At 56.4% G+C, this 9,567-nt stretch overlaps 1 protein-coding gene across 1 annotated transcript in view; it reads left to right on the top strand.

Annotated features, from left to right (window-relative positions):
- Positions 1-9,171, top strand: part of KIAA0232 (KIAA0232 ortholog) — a 73,338-nt gene extending 64,167 nt beyond the window's left edge. Inside the window, exons 7-9 of the mRNA XM_058670307.1 lie at positions 3,436-3,544; positions 7,472-7,569; positions 9,007-9,171. Coding sequence (XP_058526290.1) covers positions 3,436-3,544; positions 7,472-7,569; positions 9,007-9,171 — 372 coding nt within the window. The remainder of the gene's footprint in view (positions 1-3,435; positions 3,545-7,471; positions 7,570-9,006) is intronic.
- The last annotated feature ends 396 nt before the right edge of the window (positions 9,172-9,567 follow it).

A 9,567-nucleotide genomic window follows, 5' to 3' on the forward strand; every position in this document is an offset into this window, starting at 1 on the left:
GCAGCAACAGCACAGGCCGGAGTGCAAAGGCTGAGACTGCTGTGTGCCGGAGCGCTTGGCTCCTGCAGTGGGAGGTGGCGCTCAGTGCAGGGGGCACAAAGCCTCAGGCGTCCGCCTGTGCAGAAAGTGGTGGCAAAGTGTTCTCCTGTGGTTGCTAGCTTAGTGCCAAGCGCTTCGAGCCAAGAAAGGAAGCTGGAGGCTGAGTCACTGCCTTCAGAGTGTTGGAGGCCACCCCAAGCGGAGAGCTCGGCCCCTCCCGGCTGATGCTGTGCTGGGCAGCATGCTGGGTCTCCCCGCCAGAAGGCCAAGGGGTGGAGGCAGGGGTTCAGCCTGGTGCCTGCTGAGGACACAGAGGCTCAGGCTTGGCCCGTGCTCCAAGCCAGCTCTGCCAATCATACTACATTGCCATGAGCCAAGGTAAACTTCCCGGCAGGTGCCTGTCTTTTGTCTGTGTTGTATTCGGTGTCTCTTCATTTATATTTTGTTTCTTCTTTTCCAAAGGAAAGGGCGCCTCTGACTGTTCCTCCTCTTTGTGACTGAGACGCCAGGGACTGGCTATGGTCATGGCACATTCTCGCAGTCACACTGGGATACAGCGAAACGGGGGCTGGGCCCTGGGCATTCTCTTCACCCGCTCCGCCTCCTAAAGGAGTCGAGTGTTGTGTCTGCTGCTCAAAGCATGTCTGGCCTGGCCTTGTGCGCTCTGTTTACCCTCCTGGATCATCAGATCCTTACCCAGCACCTCCCGTGCCGGGTGCTGGTCTCGGTGCTGAGAGCAGCTAACAGGTCCCGGGCTGTGGAGTGACTGCCAGCCTCGGGGAGCTGACAGTGAGCTGGTGAAGCAGGAGTGCATGAGTCCCTGGAGGTTCTGCAGTGAACCAGGGAGAGGGAGAGGGGGCGGCACCCCTCCTGGTGAGTGTGCTGTGCGCTGGGCTGGGTTTCCACTGTGCTTTCTGCCTGCCTTCCTTTTGGCCACAGCCAGGCCGAAAGCTGAATTAAGATGTTCCACAGGTGCCACGTGGGCCGAGTGTGCTCTGGCTTCCTGTGCAGGCTCAGTGTTGGAGTGGGAGGAGGGGCCTCTGGAGGGGCTGTGGATCTGTGGGGCGTTTTCTTTCTCCAGTAGGTGGCAGGGGTGGTGGAGAGAGTTCTGGCCAGGACTGTCTTTACTGTCTGAGTAAAACAGGCAGAGCCTTTCCAGAAAACTCTACAGTGGTGTGGACTGCCCTCCAGGTGCTGCTGGCCGCCTCGAGTTGACCAGACGGTGCACACGGCTGACGTTTGCACTGAACCTTGCTGTGTCCGCCCCACTGTCTCTGGCGTCAGTCTTTCTGTTTCTCATCTTAGGAGTTTTGCTGAATAGTTGGGGAAGTAGAAAATGCTTCCCACTTAGTTACACAGCAAAGAGCACAGGGGACCAGACGTAGCAGTTTTAGACCCATGAGCAGGTTAGTAGATGCACAGGAAAGCCCAGTTAGCAGGATGACGACTGTTAATTCCTGAAACAGCTCAGGTTTTAAACCTGAACAGCACAGCGTCTGTTCAAGCCCTGACGGGACTTGCACTTCCTGCGTTGCAGGCATGCCTGTCGAGGAGGTGCCTAGATGTGGAGCCAGGCCTGACCAGGCACAGGGAAGGCTGCACGGCAGGGGTCCCCAACCAGGGTGTTCATGGGAGCCAAAGCTGGACACAAGTCTGTTGGCTACTCCTGAGGACTGTCCCTGACCGTTGCTGACAGCTGTTCTCTGTCACCCACCTGTCCAGTGTGAATGCCCAGGCAGGTGGGCGGTACCCGCCAGGACTGAAAGTCCCCTCCCGAAGGTGCCTGGATTCATGCCAGGGTCTCCTCCTTGAAGACACCCCTTGTGTCGTTTGGGTGACTTGTTTAGAATTTGAATTTGTAATTTGATTTTGGTTTCAGCATCATTCCAGTTCTCACCTAGACAATGCTTTTGTTACAAAGACATTTGGGTTTGTAACTCTGCCTACAAGAAGTTCCTATATGTTAAAAAGACATATGAGGGGCCTGGTGTAATAGCCTAGTAGTTAGATCCTTGTCTTGCATCCACCAGGATCCCATATAGGCACTGGTTTGTGTCTCAGCTGCTCCACTTCCCATCCAGCTCCTTGTTTGTGACCTGGGAATGCAGTTAGAGACGGCCCAAAGCCTTGGTCCTTGAGACCCTGCACCTGCGTGGGAGACCTGGAGGAGATTCCTGGCTCCTGGCTTTGGATCGCCTCAGCTCTGGCTGTTGTGGCCACATAGAGAGTGAACCCGCGGACAGAAGATCTTTCTGTATCGCCTTCTTTCTGTAAATCTGACTTTCCAATAAAAAATAAACTTAAAAATCTTTTTTAAAAAAAGACATTCATTTTATGGTTGGCACTGTGGTATAGTGTGTAAAGCCGCCACCTGCAGCGCTGGCATTCCATATGAACACCAGTTCAAGTCCTGGCCTCTCTACTTCCAGTCAGGCAGCTTGCTGATGGCCTGGGAAAGAGCAGAGAATGGCTCAAGTCCTTGGGCCCCTGCACCCACAGGGAGACCCAGAAGAAGCCAGCTTCAGTCCAGCCCTGCTGTGGCCGTTGTGGCCATTGGGGAAGTGACTCAGCAGATGGAAGATTCTCTCTCTCTGTTTCTCTATAACTCTACCTTTCAAGTAAATAAATGTATATATTTAAAAAGCTCTTTAAGGACTGCTGCTTTGTGTGGTGGTTAAAATGCCAGCCTCCCACAGCAGAGTACTTGTGCTGGGTCAGTACACCTGCTCCCCACTCCAGCTGCCTTCCGTGCTGGCTCCCGGGGGCAGTGGTCGTGGCCCGCCGTGCAGCTGACCTGGCTGAAGTTGGCAGCTCTGGGGTGGACCTAGCCCAGCCCTGACTGTTGAGTGTGTTTGCAGAAGGGGGAGCACATTTGCTTGCTCTCCTTAAATTTTATTTTTACTTAAACATGTTTTTAACATTTGTATAATTACAAGTTTATATAATGTGATTGTCTTTCAAAAAAAAAAAGGTTCACTTACTTGAAAGGCAGAGTTACAGAGTAATCCTCCACCTGCTGGTTCCTTCCCCCAGAACCCCAAAGGCCAGGGCTGGACCAGCTGAAGCCTGGATGGAGGCGCTTCATCCCGGTGTCCTGCGTGGGCGCCCTCTGCTCCTTCCCCAAGGTGCATTAGCAGGGAGCTGGTTTAGAAGTGGGGCAGCTGGGACCTGGGCTGGTGGCCATATGGGATGCTGGTGCCGCAGGCAGTGGCAGCACCCACTGCACCATAGCGCCCCCCACCGTGTCAGTGCTTTGGGGAGAATGTTGGTAATTTGCTAAGGACAAGTTAGCTTTTTTATTAATACAGTTTTAAAAAATCAGTTAATAATGCTTCACTTTCATCCTCTATTCTGAAAGTTTGTAAACTTTCTCTCTGTCTGGCTTAATCTAAACAGTTTCCACTGTTGAATACTGATGTACAAGGAGTGAGTAGAAGCCAAGAAAAGCAGACCTGGTGGGAGAAAGCCTTGGACTCCCCCCTTTTCCCTGCGTCGGATTGTGAAGGTAAGCAGCCTTGGGGTGATTCATTCATTCCGATTCCCAGGTCGTTAAGAACAGCAAGTCATTTAGCTGTGACTGTCAGTCCAGGAAGTGTCTGCGGGATGTTTAAGTGTGACTGGCACCTTGTCAGCATCCGGGGACATCAAGGTTTGGACCATGCTGCCAACACAGCTCCAGCCTATTGGAGGGAAAGGCGTGAGATGCCTGAGAACGGTGCCCCTCTGCTGAGATGTGTACCAGCCTCTTGGAGTGGCAGGGGAGGACACAGTTGTGCAGCACCTTCAGCACCTTCTCAAAGCCTGGGGCTGTGCAGGAGGCAGAGGAGCCGTGGTGACCTCTGGGGCCAGCCAGCCAGGAAGGACAGGCTGATTAGAGCAGGTGTGCATTTAGAACCCAGCTAGGGACAGTGGCAATGGGAGGACCCCACCAGGGTTAGGTACCAACAGTGATGTGGGAGGGATCAGGACAGGGTTGGCCAAGGCAGTCATGGTCCGGAGGGATAAAGGGAGCGACATGAAGAGACCCTGTGAAGCGTGCCGGCTGGAGGGCTCTCTGCAAGTGTCTGGCAGTGGATGATGGGGGGACATGGCTGGAACAAGAGTGGCCATCCCAGTGGCTGAGCCCAAACACTGGGCTTGTGCAGTGTGGCCTTTGGAGCTTCTGTTGACTGCCACTTTATTATTCTCAGCCAGCCTTAAGAAGTACTGCACGTATGTCATGTCTCCACAGCTAGCCAGTAATGAGCATGTAGCCGGTGACTGATGGCCCACACTGGCTGACACCTCAGCCACGGCCTGGGCTCAGGAACGGGAGGCTGGGTGGATGGGTAGGACGCTTTGGGAGCGCTTGACTCTCTCGGCCCAGCTCCCATGCCTGCCTGCCTCATGCAGGGTTGGCCAAGTGCTCCCTGTCAATACCTTTTCTCCTTGCATGCTGTTGATTGCAAGTGCTCTGCCATCAGCCCATGGTGGGAAGCCATTTGTTGCTGGAAGATGCTCTCCGTCTCCTATATGAGCCCTGCCAAAGCCTGGGGAGGTGTTCCCCTTCCCCCATCTCTTAGATGAGAACACTGAGTTTCCGATCAAGTGATCTGTGCAGCCTCCTGCAGCTAGCCAGTGAGCAGAGGCTTCGAGGGAGCCTGTTTCCTGTGGTCCACGGGTGGTGTCGTACCCAGGGCTGTGTGTGCCTTGTGCTCAGGTGTGCAGGTGTGCCCAGGCTCGTGTCAGCACAGGAAGGGCATACCCAGAGCTGTGCCACAGAGGGGCCTCAGGAAAGGTTGCAGGGAGAAGGTCCGCCGTGTGGTGGTGAGCAGCCCGGGACGATGGTCACGCACGCTGAGAGCCGACTGTTCCTGCAGCACAGCTCCAGGGCACCAGCTGCACATCTTGGCTCTGGGTCCTGGGGTTGTCAGAGTGTACTGTGGGTAAAGGGCTGTTAGCACATGTGCCTTTTTTATGGTGTGTGTGTTTGGGGTGGAGTGAAATGGCACGGGCAAAAATTCTCAGTGGATAAAGGAAACAAGCCAAAATTTTGAATGCCTTTGGTTGTCACCTGTGAGTGGGCTCCCTAAAGAGTTGCCTTGTGGTCACATGGGACAGTGACCCTGTTGCACTCACAGGGCAGGGACCTGTGAACAAAAGAAAGCAAGCAGGCAGCTCCGCCACTCTCAGCAGGAGTGGTTGGGAGTCATGCCACAGGCATTTAAGAGAAAGTACGCAGCTTTCCAATCCGGGCTTTGAGCCTTCGGCATCTGTGAAAAGAAGGAGAGCGAGGCAGGCCCGGCCCCACGCTCACGGGCATGGGAGCCCACACAGTTGGGCCGTACACTACGTGGGCCTGCCTCATTCTGGACATGGCTTTAGGCTCTGGAGTGCAGAGACAACATAGCCTGTCCTCCTGTTGTGCCTGTGCCTGCTGGGGGAGTGGGGCAAACCACATGACAGTGGGGTACAGCTCCAAGAAGAGGTGCTGCAGCATGAGGGTGACTGGTAAAGCAGAGACAGCCCCAGAGTGTATGTGTGTGGCAAGGACCAAGGCCAGCAGGGAGCCCAGCTACAGGGGCCTTGCCAGCTGTATGAATGGCCATCTGCAGAGCTTTGCCCTTGCTGGTCAGTGGCAGGAAAGCTTGGTGGTGTCGGGGCATTGTTGTAGCCTTTACACGGAGCCCCATGGGGAAGCAGTATGGACAGAGGCTTGACCAGAAAACTGACTTGGAACCCAGGGCCTCTGTTGAACCTGCTAGACCTTGCGCCAGCATTGTCTGTATTGGTAAAGGTGGCTGAAGGTCATGTGTTTCTGGTCAGGTGGGTGTGAGAGTAGACACAGAGCTAGACGGGCTGGACACTGGCTCTTCCCCAGGACAGATGGGGAGCGGTGCCACAGCATCCTTTCCAGACATCTGTGGCGGGATTGGAACTTCTGTTCTCACAGAATGCCTAGAACAAGCACAAAGAGGAAAGGCAGCTGGAGATGGCTCTGTCCCCTCTGGGAGCACATCTTAGTACAGGAGGTCAGCAGCTTCCCAGCCACATGGCCTGGAGCAGGGCCAAGCTGAAGGTCTCTTGGGGACAGGTTCTGTGGTATAGAAATTGTGCCTTGCAGAGCAGCAGGTACTGAGGCCCGCCCCTGCGCCCAGGGCACTCAGGCCTTGCGCTCAAGTGCTCAGTCTGGTGTCAGGCTCAGGGACACTGAGCAGAGTGGGCAGCAGAGAGCACATGGTGTGCCCCAGCAGTCCTGAGCCCGGCCCGAGGGTGGCCTTCAGTCGTACTGACACACGTCATACGCTGGCATCGTACTGTCAGACACACAGATGCCTGTGAGAAAAGGTGGTGATGATACAGCAGCATCTCAGAACTGCGCCACAAGAAGTAGTGTACCTGGAATTGGCAGAAGCCTGTCAGATCCCAGAGCCAGAGTCATGACCCTGAGCTATACCCTGAAGTACCTTAGGGCCTCAGACAAGAACAGGCTGTGGAGAGTCTCCACGGGCCCAGGCAGCCTGGCCAGGGCACAGTCTGCCTGCAGAGGCCAAGGGCTACAGTGGGCAGTGAGGCTGACCTCGGTGTTTGGATTGGTGCATGGGGTGGGCATATGGTTAAACAACTTGTGGCTGCTCTCCAGGCAGGGATGGGTGCTGCCTTCTGAGGCTCATAGACTGGGCCTTTCTGAGCCAGTGCACACCCTCTATCCCCCCAACCTGCCACAGCCATCACCTTTGTGGACTCAGGGAGAGTAAGGGCTGTTCTAGCTTGAGACCAGACATCAGTGCAGGGTGCACTACATCCCCCAAAGCCCCTGGGTCCCCAGGAAATACAGATACTGCACCCCCCAGACCAGTGCAGTCAACCTGCAGGGAGAGGAGGTCCTGCGTCCCTGGCTTCCTGAAGTTCTGAATGTTGCTGAGAACCAGTGGGTGCCCCAATTCCAACCTCCATTTCCTTCTCCTTGGGTCCGTTTGCCCAGTCAAACCTTCAGCCTCATTTCCTTTGGTGTTCCACAGAGAGAGGAAGCATGCAGTGGGCGTGGGGCTGAGCTGAGGGAGAAAGGGCAAAGGTGTTACCCGCTGTGCTCCTGCTGTCCGGAGTTCCAGGACCATGTGTCTGGTGCCCCGTTATCTCCCTCCACCCCATGTTCATCCTTGAGAGCCTGAGGCCTGTTGGTCTGATCCCCCATGTGCCCAGGGCCGTTGGAGTGACAGGGACGTGTGGCTGTGCTGGCTTGGGGCTCGCAGGCCAGCGCCCTCTGCCGTGTGCTCTGAGCCCAGCTGGCCGTGCCATGGGTGAGTGCCTTGGCACTCTCCACAGGGTGGGGAGGCCCAGCTGAGGGACGCTCAGCAAACAGCAAAGCAAGGATGTGTGTGTGTTTCATAACTGTGTCTTAATGGAATTTCCCCCTTTCCCTCTTTTCCCTTCTCCATTCAAAATGATTAAGAATGTTATACAAATGCCAAGGGAGAGAATGGTATAGAAGAATATCCAGACGTTAAAGAGATACCCAGTAATGAAGAGCGTCTGTTAGATTTTAATAGGGTAAGTGGACTGTCCTCCTCCTGTTAACTTCAAGATGGCCACCATCCTCCTTGTCACTCTAAAACCTGGTAACCAAATGAGACCCTGCCCAGCTGCCCCAAGTCACCAGGAGCTGTGCCACCTGACCGTGTGCTGCAGGCTTCCTTAGTCCCCGCTGCTGGCATTGCTAAGCATGCAGGCGGCTCTGTCACGCCCCACCACAACCGCTGCACAGTGGACTCTGCTCCTGTGCCTGGCCACAGCCCACCTCAGGCTGTTGCAGCTGTGGCTCTGGGCTCTCTTAATGTCTGCACATCCCCTCCCTGACAGGCTGCGACCGCCTTGAAGGGGCAGGGAGCAGAGCCTGCACCTGCCTAGTCTGGCCCCAGCCCTTCCCAGTCAGGGCGGTGGGTGAGTGGATGTAGGACTCATGTTTCTGCTCACTGTTGCTTGTCAGTGGGGGTTTAGGTCCTATAGGATTTTTCTCCCAGTGTTACCTGTAGTGCTGTTGCCCACGTCCTGCTGGCCATTGAGCTGCCAGACTGACCATGGCACAGCTGCTAAGGGGCCCACTGACTGCAGGCTTGTGGTGAGAGTGGGTCCCGCCCCCCTTCCTGGCAGGCTGCCCACCAGTCCCCTCACTTCCCTACCACTGCAGTCCCCTAGGGCCTTACCTCCAACCCTCCTGGATGGCAGCCCCAGCCAGCTCACTGTTGGCCTGCTTTGCGTGCCGGGCCAGTGGTTCCAAGTCCTTGCAGCCACCCTGTGAGGAATGCTGTGGCCGTGTCGCTCTGTAGACCAGAGGTGACTCACAGGGCCGAGCGGCGCCCCCAACCCTGGGGCCTGACCCCCACCCGCTGTAAGGCCTTGTGTTTGCCCCATCTGCTCTGTCTGCTCTCCCCTCACTTCGTGTGGCTTTCCTGAGCCCCTGCCTCAGAGCCTCAAGAGGGACAGTGCTGTCATTGGGTGCTTGTTAGTGTGACTGGCATCTGGGGACCAGAGATGCTGAGCCTGTGGCACGGCCGGGGAGGGGGGTGCTGTCCCGCACAGCAGTTTCTCTAGGAGGCACGGCAGGGTAAGTGCCTGGCACTGAGAGCATCCTCCAAGCACCACCTAGGCCCGTCATCCCTCACAGGCAGCCACGGAAGATCCCTCATGGGCGGCTTTGAGTCCCATCACAGGCGGCCATGTCTGTACAGGCAGCGTTGGGCGTCTCCTCACAGGCGGCCGTGTCTGTGCAGGTGGCCGCGGGTGTCGGTCGGTCCGTGCGCTCCTTCATCCTGTCACATTCTGCGGCCACAGGGGGTGGCCGTGCTCCAGGCGCCTGTCCTGCCGGGGTCAGGGCCTTGGGGCTTCACGGAGGGGCTTTGCTCCGAGCCAGCAGAACTGCCGCAGGAAGGCATCACCGTCTGCTCTCCGGACGTTTTGATGTGTTGGAACTTGTTTCTGTGCTCGCAGGTGTCTTCTGTTTATGAAGCTCGGTGCACGGCGGACCGGGACCCCGGCGCGCCCTCGGGTGGCTCCGTGGGCAGCGTGGGCAGCAGCGGCGCGGCGGACGCGGGCTCGGAAGGCGGCTGGGCGGAGCCCCGCGCCCAGGGGCTCTTCTCGCGCACGCATCTCTAAGCTGGTACCCTCGGGAGGCTTGTGGATCCAAGACACCTTAGGGTTCTTCAATTAACTGATTCCGATCAGTACTTCGCTCTCTCCTCTTGCTTATATTAGAGTTGAGGACAGCTATCCTGTTGACGATTTTTTTTCCCAAGCTGTTAACTTCTTGGCTATTTGAAATAGACTAGATCGTGTTGTCAAACCAAGAATGGGTGTGCATGTGCTTGTCTTAGAAGTTCCACTGCTTTCTGCCTCTTCACCGCAGTCACGTCGCTGTCACCTTCGAGCATTGCAGTGTCCGCAGCCTCTTGTGCCGTGTGGAGCCTGGCCTCGGCCAGCCTGGGGCCCTGGGAGCTCGGGTCTGCAGTCCCTCCCTGCAGCCGGCCACTGCCTCCTGCCGACGGGGAGGGC

The sequence above is a fragment of the Ochotona princeps genome, chromosome 11 (assembly GCF_030435755.1).
Source record: "Ochotona princeps isolate mOchPri1 chromosome 11, mOchPri1.hap1, whole genome shotgun sequence".
NCBI classification, from domain to species: Eukaryota; Metazoa; Chordata; class Mammalia; order Lagomorpha; family Ochotonidae; genus Ochotona; species Ochotona princeps.